Here is a 14,296-nt window from a genome sequence, read left to right as displayed (position 1 = left end):
CCTGCTGCGTAAATTCTCCTAACCTGCTATGAAAAGACTGATCTGACAAAAGCTGTATCCCATCTAGTCAAAATCCTCTCTCACCTGCTGGATTGGTACAGCTGTTTGTTTGAATTTGAATTAACTTAATTGACTGAATATTTGAAGCTGTTTGAAATGAACATTCAATTTTATTTAGTCATAAACAGCAAAAAGAGTGTTGACCACAGATGACTTCCAACAGTGTAAACAAAAATCATGATAAATTAGCTAAATAGATGAAAAATATCTTCATATTTAAATATTTACATTTTGGTCACGCAATATGTTGTATTTGTTTTATGGTCCTGCCAATACTCAAGAGTAATTTGAAAGTCAAACATTGTTTTCCATTTTTGTTTTGACAATATCTTCATGCTTGGGAATCACTGAAATTGTTCTCTTTTAATCCCCAAAAAGTCCAGTGCATTGCCTGCAAGCAGTTTGTCCTGAAAAGGAAAAGCAAACATGAAAATTCATAAACCATCACGTTCCTGCTCTTATTCTTTTATCACAGACACTTTTTGCAAGAGAAAGAAAGCACATTCAGTGTGTTACCTTACCTTTAAACCACCATCAAACTCCTTCATGGACTCTATTAATGCTCCTGGCTGCAGCTCACCCAGTGGGAATGGATAGTCTGTTCCTAACATCACCTTATCCTATGGGAGAAAATAAGAAGAACTGAGACCGTAATAAACACTTGTGTAAACTCTACCAATACAAACTTCAAACCTTCAAGCCTTTTAAACTACTTAGTAATGAGAAATATAATTTGTCTAGATCTGTGAAGATAACTACATTGCCATTTAGAAATTAGACACATCACTGCATACCTTTCCAATCACATCAATAAGTAGCTTGAGGGCGATGGGGTCATGCACTAAGGAGTCAGTGTAGAAGGAGCCCAGGTATTTCCGTGGGTTGACTTTGTTATCCACAGCACAGAGGTCAGGCCGGACCTGGAACCCATGTTCAATTCGGCCAATAGTGAACGGGAAAGAACCCCCTAGGGAAAAAACGTTGCTTCACACGTCAATCTTTCACGGGTGATTCTGTTTACTGAATGTCATTATTTGTTCCTCTATATATTGTAAATTACCTCCATGAGCAAAGCAGACCTTCAACTTGGGAAATCTCTCAAAGACACCTCCGAAGATCATTGAGCAAATGGCCATGGTAGTCTCAGATGGCATACCTGTACAAAAATAATAATAATGTTTACTCATTTGTGACAACGTCATCCAGGTAGGCTGTGACACGGAATTTGATTGATCAGAACAGAGCTGAGTCTTTACCCTCTCACTCACCCACTAACCAGGGGAGCCAGTACTTGGCCATCCTCCCATCGATCTGCATGTCCCATGGGTGTACAAACAAGGAACAGTTCATTTCCTCAGCAGCCTATAGAAAAGCAGGAATATCACTCCCTTTTCACAATCAACATCATTACACAGTCATGATGAATTGATACTCGAACATCAAATGTGTCTAGTTCATAGGCCACTACTATCTGGTCGACAAACTATCTTAGGTTTAGTCTAGACAGAGCCAGAGTATGATTTTCAGTAGGGTTTCTATCTGGCTTTGTAACGCTATAGCTGGAATATCACTAGGAATATAGCGGTCCATTTAAATAAATCAATTCACTTATATGGCTCTTACAGCATAGATTGGGTAGAGTTCGGGGGCGTTAAGATCCCAGGTGTTAATATGGGAGCCGATCTGGACACCAGGGAAGCCCAGCTCCCTAACACAACGCTTCATCTCCAGCACAGCCAGATCAGGAGCCTGCATGGGCAGGGTACCCAGCCCCACGAAGCGTCGGGGGTGGAGCGCCACTGTCTTAGCCAGGTCGTCATTCAGGATCCCACACAGGTCCAGGGTGTCATGAGGTTTGGCCTGTCACAACAGGGAAGTGAACCCAACACAACCAAAGCCTTAGTAATGCATTGGCAGCTATGTTTACAGTGAAGTAAGCACATCAAAGTCTTAGAAAATGGAGAAGTGATGTAAAAAAAAAACATGTCAGAGAGGATAAGGATATTTTTTTGAATTTTTGCAGTGTAACTTTTAAAAAATACCATAATATATCTGGCACTAATAGTGGAATGATAGTGTTTCACAGTATTACTTACCCGACAGTGTTTATGATTGGCTGTGATATTCACCTGTTGATTTCTCCCACCAGAGCAGCATCTGTTGTCAATCTGGGGAAGCTGTTCTGACTTTTTGGCTGTGTGGTCTTGTGGAAATCGCTCTGTCATTTCCTGGTTGCTAAAATGCTACACTGTTCACTGTTGCAACCTGGTCTCAGAGCATTTCTGATTATTTTGTATGTTGATTAGATGATGCTCCAATTAGTATGATATGTTACATTTCATATGGTACGTATTCGTTTGTGGATGTCCATCACCTATTTCGTATGATAAGTTGCGAATTATAATTTGTATGATATTTTATATGTTATATGTTACAAATTTGCAAAATGTACAATATATTACAAATTTGAAAAACATTCAGTATGTTACAAATGTGCAAAACCTATGATTTGTTACAATTTCTAGCTAGGTGGCTAGGTAGCTAACATCGTTTTCTAGGCTAGGGGTTAGGGTTAAGGTTATGGCTAAGTTTAGAGTTAGGTTAAATGGTTAAGTTTAGCGTTAGAGGAAGGGTTAGCTAAAAKAGTTAAGGTTAGGGTTAGGTGAAGGGTTAAGGTTAGGGTTAGCTAACATGCAAAAGTTGCTAATAAGGTCAAATGCTAAAGTTGTCCATGATGATTTTTGACCTCACAACCTTTGGGTTGCTAGACATTTTCGTTATCTGCCCACCCATTCACCCCAACCTAAATAACCCTCTGTCTTATGTAACCATACCAAACGTAACATATCATACTAATGGAATGTCTTGGATTTATGTACAGAATAATACAAAATGCTCTGAGACCAGATTGGTGAGAAAACAAGCACTGAATAGTGTAGGGAATCATTGTACCATCTAAATCCCGGTGAAATATCTTTCAATAACAAAAAATATTGTTTTTACAGCTGTATGAACCTGTGAAATCTATATTGTWTGGTACAATGATTCCCTACAATATTCAGTGCTTGTTTTCTCACATAAACTGAAATTGAGCGAACAGTGTAGAATTGTAGCAACCAGGGAATGAGTGATTTCCACTAGATATCACAGCCACAAAGCCAGAACAGATTTCACAGTTTGACAACAGATGCTGCTGTGGCGGGAGAAATCAATAGGCGAAAATCACAGCCAATCACAACACTGGCGGGTAAGTAATGCCACGTTCAAAACAACCTGGAACTCTGAGAAATAGGAGGTCAAATCATGACGTCAGTGATCTTCAGGTCGGAAAGTCAGAGCTCTAGAAAGAGGCCTGAGTTCTCGAGTTGGAATTCCGAGTAGAAGCTAGTTTTTCCCGAGTTCCCAGTTGTTTTGAACGCGCTGAGGTCAGAAGTCTGGGATTTCCGAGTTCCCATTTCCAAGATCCCCGTTGTTTTGAACGTGGCATAATAGTGTGAAACTATTAGCGCCAGATATATTATGGACATTTTCTGAAATATCCTATGTGAAGCACCTTTAACAAAAATCTGCTGTTTATTTTTGCCCTTTGCAGACAGACTTACCCAGTAGTTAAACATGACAGGCACTGTGGACAAGGCTTGGACCGTCACCCCTAAAGTAGAGCATCATCATCATCATCATCATCATCATCAAAACCCACAACATTCCAATACAGACTTACTTTACAGGCAACATGAATGACTCTGCCGGCTTCAAAATATGCTGTCAAGAGGATTTTGACATGAGGATGATATTGGATATGTGTGTATATACCGTGTGCATCCATGTCCCGAATCCTTGCGTCTGCATCCCAACAGTTCTCCTGGATCACACGGAACAACTTCCCGTCTTTCATCATTTTTGCTTCCCCCTAAAATATGGATTGGCACAAAACTTCAGAGAGTGAAGGACACTTGATTTGTCCTTTTTTTGGTTTCTATGCTTTCATTGCTTCATGCCTACAATTTCTGTTTGATGAGCAAGAACACTTCTATTTTCTCCCAAGTGGCGCAGTGGTCTAAAGCACTGCATCACAGTGCTAGCTGTGCCACTAGAGATTCTGGGTTCGAGTCCAGGCTCTGTTGCAGCCGGCTACGACTGGGAGACCCACAATTGGCCCAGCATCGTCCGGGTTAGGGGAAGGTTTGGCCGGGATTGATGTCCTTGACTCATTGCGCGCTAAAGACTCCTGTGGCGGGCCGAGCGCAGTGCATGCCACAGTTGCCAGGTGTACGGTGTTTCCTCCGACACATTGGTGCGGCTGGCTTCCGGGTTAAGTGGGCATTGTGTCAAGAAGCAGTGCGGCTTGGATGGGTTGTGTTTCGGAGGACGCACGGTTCTCTACCTTCGCCTCTCCTGAGTCCGTACGGGAGTTGCAGCGACAAGACTGTAACTACCAATTGTGGAGAAAAATGGGTAATAAACAATAGAAAATAAAAAAACAAGAACATATATATAAGAGGCAAATCACTCAAGTGGAATTGAAATGTGTATGTGTAATCAGCCACCTGATGGCAGCAAAGAGAAACATTTGGAAACTAGAGAGGGAGTTGAAAATGTCTCATTGGCTATTACTTTACATGCAGGTGTCAACACACACAAAAGCAAGTACATGTACGCACACACACACATAAGCTGTGTTTACAGGCAGCCCAAGTCTGATCTTTTTTTCCCCAAATTGATAATTTGATCAATCAGATCAGCTCTGAAAAAGATCTGATGTGAAAAGATCTGATGTGATTGGTCAATTGGACCAATTAGGGTAACAAATATTTCATCACAGCCATAGTGACACACATGTGTGTTGCTGGACCGTGGGTGTCAGTGTCTGTATGAAATCTTTCTGTGCTGTCCACTCACTACCCACAGGTGTGTTGCTGGACCGTGGGTGTCAGTGTCTGTATGAAATCTTTCTGTGCTGCCCACTCACTACCCACAGGTGGCGCCAAGAGGGAGAGTTGGCTTTGTGTTAGCCTCGTCGAGAAACAGGCTTCGAGGCGTGACAACGATGTGATTTCTGAGGTATGGCAACACTAGACTAGCTTTGTGTGAATGAGATCTTGTAGAGAGCCCAGGAGAGCCTGAGTAGAGGGCTGGCCTGCTCATTAGGCAGGATTAGGTGGTCGCCTACAGCCACAGATTGACAAGGGCGGAATTCTCTGAGCTAAACTGACCAAGATGCACCTACAACAATACATAAAACCTCACATAATTCTGCCCAAAATCAACAACAATTTCTCTCAACAAGTGGCATATGTTTTTTTAGGGGAGCATTGATGTCACTCTGTGATAAGCAGTGCCCACTTTGTCAAAGGCAGGGAGGAAAAATATTTATCTTGTCCATTCTCAGCGCGCCTCTCCAGGGTCCTCTTGGAGAGACACATCGCTGCAGCGCCCTACCAACATTCCGTCAAGAAAAATAATGTAACATAAATCATGTAGCAGATATAGCATATGGTAGAAAAGATTATATGGAGATACAATGTAATGAGACGGACACTTTTTACATCATGCCGGTTTCTCCGATCAAATAGCCTAACCTAAATGATGCCCAATCAAATAAAAAATGTGATGACATGTTAACAAACAACATATCCTAAAAACAGGACCCCCACAGGACCCCCATAGTCCACTAGGATCGCCGCCTCTGGATGAGAATTTTCTTGTTTGCTTATGGCCTTATACAGCTCGTTGAGTGCCGTCTTAGTGCCAGCATCGGTTTGTGGTGGTAAATAGACAGCTACGAAAAATATAGATGAAAACTCTTTTGGTAAATCGTGTGGTCTACAGCTTATCATGAGATACTCTACCTCAGGTGAGCAAAACCTTGAGATTTCCTTAATATTAGATTTCGTGCACCAACTGTTATTTATAAATAGACACAGACTGCCACCCCTTGTCTTACTGGGGGCAGCTGATCTATCTTGCCGATGGACCAAAAACCCAGCCAGTGGTATGTTATCCATGTTGTCGTTCAGCCACGACTCGGTGAAACATACGATATTACAGTTTTTAATGTCCGGTTTGTAGGATAGTCTTGATCGGAGCTGATCCATTTATTATCCAATGATTGCATGTTGGCTAATAGGACTGATGGTAAAGGCAGATTCCTCACTTGCTTATCCTTACAAGGCATCCCAACCTACGTCCCTGATATCTCCGTCTCTTCTTCATGCGAATGACAGGGATTTGAGCCTTGTCGGTATCTGAAGTAAATCCTTCGCGTCCGACTTGTTAAAGAAAAGATCTTCGTCCAGTACGAGATGAGTAATCGCTGTCCTGATATCCAGAAGCTCTTTTCGGTCATAAGAGACGGTGGCAGAAACATCATGTACAAAACAAGTTACAAATAACATGAATAAACACACACAATATCACAATTGGTTAGGAGCCTGTAAAACGGCAGCCATCACCTCCGGCGCCATCTTCTCCATCCGGTCTGGACCAGCCTTGATCCATAATAAAGCCAATGCAACAGTCTTTTTTACAAACGGTGGGCTTACCACATGGATGTGCATTCATAAAATTCCATTGAGGGCCAACATGGTAGGCTACACCCCAGTAAGCACGGGCCAACGTTTTTGGACCGGCGTTCTTCTTTTGTGTTTTACAAATGGTAGGCCTACCACATAGATGGGCATTCTTAAAATGTAATTTCGGGCGACACTGTAGGCTATACCTCAATAAGCATGGGCTGACGCATTCTGTACATCATTTTTTGGTTCTGTCCGGACAGCCTTGATTTCCACGTCCACGGACGTTGGATTTTGGTACGATCCGACCCAAATCTGAACATATCATAGATGTCTGTGTTTGGTTCAGATTTTGTCTGGTCTGGATCAGCCTTGATTTGTCCCAAACATAGACGTCTATACATTACGGCTATTTAATTTTCTTTCAGAACTGAAAATGAACCTGATTTCAACATCCGAAAAATACATATTTTCAACTTTCATTCAGAACTGAAAATATATCTGATTTCGACATCTGGAAAATACGTTTTTCACTTTTAATTTTGATTGAAATTAAACCTAATTTCAACGTCTTGAAAAGTACGTATTTTAGACGTCTTTTCAACGGAATTTTGCTTACTGGGACTATTCTAGTAGGGGAGCCAATGTTTTTGTCTCACCTAGGGAGGCAGAATGGCCAGGATCAGCCCTGCCTGTGTAGTAGCATTGCATGCCAAGGTAACTGCTGTATGTGGCATTATCACATCTCATGGAACATGGGCAGGCAAGCTCTCATAACAAGGAGTTAGATCACATCTCAATTCAGTGAGAACAATGTACACCACATATACAAATGGCAAGTACACTACAGCTCCATTCAACTTTGAAAGCTTGCTGATACATGGACTAAATAGGCTGTATGCTTGATACATGGACTAAATAAGCTGTATGCTTGATACATGGACTAAATAGGCTGTATGCTTGATACAAGGACTAAATAGGCTGTATGCTTGATACATGGACTAAATAGGCTGTATGCTTGATACATGAACTAAAATAGGCTGTATGCTTGATACATGGACTAAATAGGCTGTATGCTTGATACATGGACTAAATAGGCTGTATGCTTGAATACAGACTAAATAGGCTGTATGCTTGATACATGGACTAAATAGGCTGTATTGCTTGATACATGGACTAAATAGGCTGTATGCTTGATACATGGACTAAATAGGCTGTATGCTTGTAACATGGACTAAATAGGCTGTATGCTTGATACATGGACTAAATAGGCTGTATGCTTGATACATGGACTAAATAGGCTGTATGCTTGATACAATGGACTAAATAGGCTGTATGCTGATACATGGACTAAATAGGCTGTATGCTTGATACAAGGACTAAATAGGCTGTATGCTTGATACATGGACTAAATAGGCTGTATGCTTGATACATGGACTAAATAGGCTTATGCTTGATACAAGGACTAAATAGGCTGTATGCTTGATACATGGACTAAATAGGCTGTATGCTTGATACAAGGACTAAATAGGCTGTATACTGTATAACGTGATATCTGTTGCTAAAGTCTGTAATAAATGATGCATCAAGTGAAACATTTAATTTCCATTATACTGTAGAATGTGCACATGTTATAAGTATATGGAAAGGTAACAGAAAACATATGCTTTAACATTAAATGTTTTTTTCCCCTTTTTTTCTTTCTATTGTGTTATTGACTGTACGTTTGTTTATTCCATGTGTAACTCTGTGTTGTTGTTTGTGTCGCACTGCTTTGCTTTATCTTGGCCAGGTCGCAATTGTAAATGAGAACTTGTTCTCAACTGGCCTACCTGGTTAAATAAAGGTGACATTTAAAAAATATATATATATTGTTCTGTACTGTTGAGTAACCTAACTTGAGACTCACCTTGCAGTGATGGTGAAGCTGGATAAATCCATCATATCCATATCTCTAAAGAACAAATAAAACTGTCATTAGAGTGGGTTTATGCCGTCATGATAATGAATAATTAAGTGTTTTGCTAAGCATAGGACATTTTGAATTTCCTGATATTATTTTAATACATTCACAAAGTCATATCTCTTGGCTCCCGTGTATCGAAAGCTACAACTTTCATTACTTGTCATTATGCACCTTGGGGTTTGGCTTGTGCGCAAAGTAGGCCTGCAGAGATAAAAAACAGACCAGCCAATGTAATTTTAATTGGAGTAAATTACCTATGAACCACCTTCACAACAACTGGGAACAGAGACAGAAAGGGAGGGATCGGAACGCAATCAACACCATCCCATTTCGGTCCAGTGATATGCATACAGATGAACCCTGACACAGCCCAAAAAGAGTAATAATATCCATTCCATAGGATCAACATCCTCCTCAATTTAGACTGAAGATAGCTTCCCTGTATGTATGCTAAGTGGGTTAGATGTCCTTGAACGTGCCATGAACCCCAATGCAATTCCTCTATCTGTTTGAATACAATTACATTTCCTCCATCCATCTCAACAGTGTTAGAATGCTTGTGGGATCAGGTAGCCTAGCAGTTATGAGTGTTGGGCTAGTAACTGACAGGTTGCTGGTTCAAATCCCTGAGCTGACTAGGTGAAAAATCTGCCTTGAGCAAGGCACTTAAACCTAATTGCTCTGTATAAGAGTGTATGCTAAATGACAAAAATGTTGCTGTTTTTTTATGAAGGAGTGGCATGGGTCTTGAACAGGTTGCAGCTGTTTATCTGGTCTTTAGAGTAATGGGTCTAACTTCAATAAGGGATGGAATGGAATGCGATTTGTTCAGTCATTTTATTCAATGAGTCCACAGGTTGGYGCAAAATGCACAGGGCAGAACACATAACGCCTCTGATGCAGCCATGTTGTTTAATAACACTGTTGTAAACATGTCTGTATAATAAACTACGAGTGGCATGGGTCAATTTTTTTTAATTTTACCTTTATTTAACTAGGCAAGTCAGTTAAGAACAAATTCTTATTTTCAATGACAGCCTACCAGGGAACAGAGGGTTAACTGCCTTGTTCAGGGGCAGAACGACAGATTTTTACTTTGTCAGCTCGGGGATTCAATCTTGCAACCTTTCGGTTACTAGTCCAACGCTCTAACCACTAGGCTACCTGCCGACAATATGATGCAATTGGAGTCATGTTGACTATCAGGGTGACTGGGCCTCTGTCCTGACTGACTCCTGTTGCCCTCTGTGGCTTTCTCACCCCCACAAAGGATTTTCCCCCCCAGAATAAAACATGGCGTTTGTTCCAAGTGGCTCCCTATATAGGGCACTACTTTTGATTTGGACCATGATTCCCACAAGCCGTAGTGAATGTAGGGAACTGGGTGTCATTTGGGACGCACCCATGAACAATCATTAGCTAAGGTCAGGCCTATTGACAGAAAGACAGTCTTTAAAGGACTGGGTCACTGCCAAGCATTGATTAATGTTTAACAAGTCAGTGCAGAGATGTAATAGCGGTGGTAAAACTTTTCACAGGATTTCCTTACTGGCTGCATAGAAAATATAAAACCATTTCTTCAGAGTTCTCGATGATATTCTTGTTAGTTTCAAATGAACAGTCTTCATCAAGGACTTTGGTATTCTGACAAACACAGTTATAAGATGTTACTTCATTCATTTGAGTTTATTATGCTAAAATAAGGTGATTCTGTTTGTTTTTTAGCAATGTGTGGTGGGTGTCATAGGCCGTCATGATTCTGCTCTAAAACTAATAAGACGTTTTTCTGCCAGATGCGAGGACAGTGAAAAAAAACACAATTAGATAACCAGATGTATTGATTGAGACAAGATATAACTCCTAGATCCACCACAGCCTGTGCGGTGCCAAGCGGTGAGCGCATTCAGCAATGTGCACGACTGTGCATAATGACATTATGTAAATCAAACGTCAGGTAGACTATTAATAATGCACCATGTACCGGGCACGAGAAGTAGCCTGATTAATCCTTTCTATTGAAAAAATGTTTTTTTTTAAGTTGTCAATGCATCTTGTAAAGTAGTATGGTTATCACATAGCCTACCTCTTTCAGATTGGGCCATTCCTTGGGTAAAATGTGATTATGAATATCAATCTTCATCCTGATAAATCTACTACGACAAGTGTTTTTCATACAATTCGCCTGATGTGAGACAGGTAGTAAACGGTGTCTATCATGAGCATTGAGCAAGGTTATTCTCCGCCCTACTGCCCTGCCCCCTAAACWCCCCAATGAAAAGCAGGTGAATGACTGACAGGGCATAGTCTCTTCTCACAGACACCGTGCCAGAGACATGGGCGGACTGGGACAAGAAATCGGCATTTCTAACACACCGGACCATTTTTTCCTCGAGACCTCCATTATTAGCTGGATATAGTTGAATTTGAGGAAGAAAAACAACAAGTCAGACCAGCCCATCTGGCATTTGGGCAAATGGGTCTCGGGACAGAACGCTTCTAGRCTCACAGACAGGGCACATCTCATTTATGGATGGACAGGGTTTTACACACAGCACCCAAAAAATAACTGGGGCTGGACAAAAAGATCCAATACATCGAGAAGAGAGGAATGTACAGTATGTTCACTTTCCTTTTCATGTAGGTTATCCTTCAATCAGGTTTTATTATCACTGGGTCATAAATATTTGTGTAGCAGACTTAATGACTAATAGTTCAACTGTGCACTGGAAACACAAAGGGTTTCGATGACCCCCCCCCCCCCCCCCCCCATTCTCCCAAATGCAGCATCTGTTGTGCTATAGGCTATCTACATGAGGTCCTGCATTACAAGAACACGCTGAATCAGCAGGTTATAATATGAGCCTCATTTTGGATCCAATGTATAACAGACACATGCAGTAGTATAGAAAATGGTAAAATGAGTTAGGCTATTGGATAGCCTATAAGTTGCAAAAAACAAAACCTATTTTTGGGTTGATTGGTTGAACCAGAGAGAGTATGCTAGTTTATTATACTGCATTAGAGGCATTATGTGTTCTGCCCTGTGCATTTTGCACCAACCTGTGGACTCATTGAATAAAATGACTGAACAAATCCCATTCCATTCCATCCCTTATTGAAGTTAGACCCATTACTCGTAGGACCAGACAAACGGCTGCAACATGGACTCAGGGCTCCACGTAACATAGTGTAACGACCCGGTATTGTGTTCTGTGTTTGTGGGTGTGTTATGGTTCTCATGGCTACTAGCAGGGGTTAAATATGTCAGGACAGATGGAAAGGTTGGGGGGGTATGATGGGTAATACCGCGGGATTTGGAAATGCATAAATAGGGATTACTGTCTCATTGTTCTCTCTCTTCTGTTCGTGCCTTGATCTGTTCTATGAGAGTGACCATTAACCCGACAGGGTAACATTGTGTACGTTCGGCATTTAGCGGCGGAAAACGGGGCGTGTTAGGCGCGTTGGGTTGGTGGCCGGACAATAGCCCAGTTTATGAATAAACCTGTGTTCTGACCTGCACACCTAGAGTCCGTCTCTTTTCCCTTTATGACCCAGCCGGGTCATTACAATAGTAAAGGTAAATCTGTCTCCCCCCATTTCCATTTAGTATGACATGTTACGTTTTGTATGGTATGTATTAATTTGTGGATGTCCATCATCCATTTCATATATGTTACAAATGACAATTCGTATATGTTATGAATGCAGTTCATACAACATGTTATGAATATGCTATATTTATGATACTTTACGAATTCCAATTTGTTTTGGGTTATGTTAGCTAGGTGGCTAACATTAGCTAGCTAGGGTTAAGGTTAGGGCTTTGGGTTAGGGTTTATGGTTAGGGGAAGGGTTTTAGCTAACATGTTAAGTAGTTGCAAAGTAGCTAAAAAGTAGTAAATAGTTGCAAAGTTGATGATTAGTTAAAATGCTAAAGTTGTCCATGGTGTGATAAAAAAATKTAACCTTTGGGTTGCTAGACATTCGTGTTATATGCAGACCCATACTCCATGACCTTGGCATAAGTAACCTTCTGTCTTATGTAACCATATCAAACATAACATATAATACTGTTGTTTTACAGAAAGAAATTAAATAAATAGTTTATGGTATCGAAATCCAGGAATTGATTGACAGTTGGGTGTTTTCGAGCTATRTTCTTGCATTCTGCGCATGGTTGCGTGTGATGGAAGGATTTCGAGGGAGGGGTAGAAAAGTTGTCGTGTCAAAAGTCGACAATTGAGCGTCAAATGGCAGCCTTGTGTCTTTATAGCAAGTGCATGTCGATAATAATCAGATCTATATTACAAAACTCAAGCAAATTAACCCATTTATGAATCTGAGCAAATTAACCTTGATTTATAAATCTTCTCACTGCAGTTCCCTCTATCGTGCGAAATCTCGTCGTCAGAGAGAGTGGAGAGAGAGGGGTGTGGCCGTAAGGGGTCTGTTGCTGCTGATGCTGTGGAGATTGCGTTTATCTCTCATCTAGTCATCGTTGTCTGCACTTCGTCCTGTCAACACCGGCGTCATTCGCGCCCTGGATGGCAGCATTTGGAACTCCGGTGTGAGTTATTTTTTTCCCGAGGACTTTTGACTTATAAGTAAACAACCATGACTGACCCAATGACACAAGATTCATTCCCTGTCCCGGATCCCACAATCGTGGATCCTTCGGCCGTACGGAACGGCGGATGCGCGTCTAATGCGAATCTATCCAAAATACCGAGTCAGGACGATCCTTTTAATATGGACCGGGACCAAGAGATGAGAATCACCGACAGCGTTGATGGTCAAGGTAGTAAGTAATTCAGGGATTACAAACTTTATTGTTGTAAAAGTAAATCTTCACCTTGACTTGATTGATGGGCGCTTCTGGAGTTTATTTATAGCATCTGGAAAGTGGTTTTGATCAATTATTAATTTGATCAATTATTAATGTGTTGCTATAATTACTTACCTGCATAACATCAGAGACATGTCAATTTGGCAAAGCAATTGGAGATAAATAATAGGCAAGCATCGCTGTCTCTATAGAGCACTCTTATTGTCAAGATGTTGTGTCTGACATTATCTAGGTTATTTCTTCCGGATGATCACCAAAACCCGTATGTGAATTTGTAGAGGTTATCAAACAATACAAAAATGAATGTACATTTTGAGCCTGAACTCAATGTGTGAAATCTTTTTTAGAGAGAGATAAGATGCAGTGGTTATGAAAATGCCCTCAATATTCAGAAGTTTTGTCTGTCTCACACACACGCGCGCACACACACACACGCGCGCACACACACGCACGCACGCACGCACGCACGCACACACACACACACACACCTTTACAGATTTACCTTTACTAAGGTCTGACATAAGGTCTGTACATAACCTGTGTTATACAGTATAATGTGATCTCTTTCACAAGTCTTATCATAATCCCTTTGTTATCCCCATGGAGACTTGTATAGGGGGAAAAAACTTTAAAAAACATCCCAACATGGATATGACCAAGACTCCAATCATAACATTCCAACATGGATATGACCAAGACTCCAGTCATACCATTCCAACATGGATATGACCAAGACTCCAGTCATACCATTCCAACATGGATATGACCTACTTTACTAAGGTCTGACATAAGGTCTGTACATAACCTGTGTTATACAGTATAATGTGATCTCTTTCACAAGTTCTTATCATAATCCCTTGTTTATCCCCATGGAGACTTGTATAGGGGGAAAAAACTTAAAAAAACATC

At 41.0% G+C, this 14,296-nt stretch overlaps 2 protein-coding genes across 2 annotated transcripts in view; one reads left to right on the top strand and one right to left on the bottom strand.

The window, feature by feature from the left end:
* Window positions 1-10,783, bottom strand: acmsd (aminocarboxymuconate semialdehyde decarboxylase). Its single transcript, XM_023981591.2, has 10 exons — window positions 10,622-10,783; window positions 8,482-8,526; window positions 3,874-3,970; window positions 3,663-3,712; window positions 1,684-1,920; window positions 1,329-1,422; window positions 1,121-1,216; window positions 855-1,027; window positions 582-680; window positions 1-467 (listed from the first exon to the last, which is right to left on the bottom strand). Exons 1-10 carry the CDS (start codon window positions 10,709-10,711, stop codon window positions 405-407), a joined length of 1,044 nt encoding a protein of 347 aa, XP_023837359.1. The 5' UTR covers window positions 10,712-10,783; the 3' UTR covers window positions 1-404.
* A 1,945-nt stretch (window positions 10,784-12,728) lies between these two features.
* Window positions 12,729-14,296, top strand: part of LOC111959510 (transmembrane protein 163a) — a 117,121-nt gene continuing 115,553 nt past the window's right edge. Inside the window, 1 exon segment of the mRNA XM_070437659.1 lies at window positions 12,729-13,339. Within this exon segment, the coding sequence (XP_070293760.1) occupies window positions 13,156-13,339 (184 nt within the window). The 5' untranslated portion in view covers window positions 12,729-13,155.

Source organism: Salvelinus sp. IW2-2015, linkage group LG36, assembly GCF_002910315.2.
Source record: "Salvelinus sp. IW2-2015 linkage group LG36, ASM291031v2, whole genome shotgun sequence".
NCBI classification, from domain to species: Eukaryota; Metazoa; Chordata; class Actinopteri; order Salmoniformes; family Salmonidae; genus Salvelinus; species Salvelinus sp. IW2-2015.
This window is presented reverse-complemented; position numbering and strand designations above follow the sequence as displayed.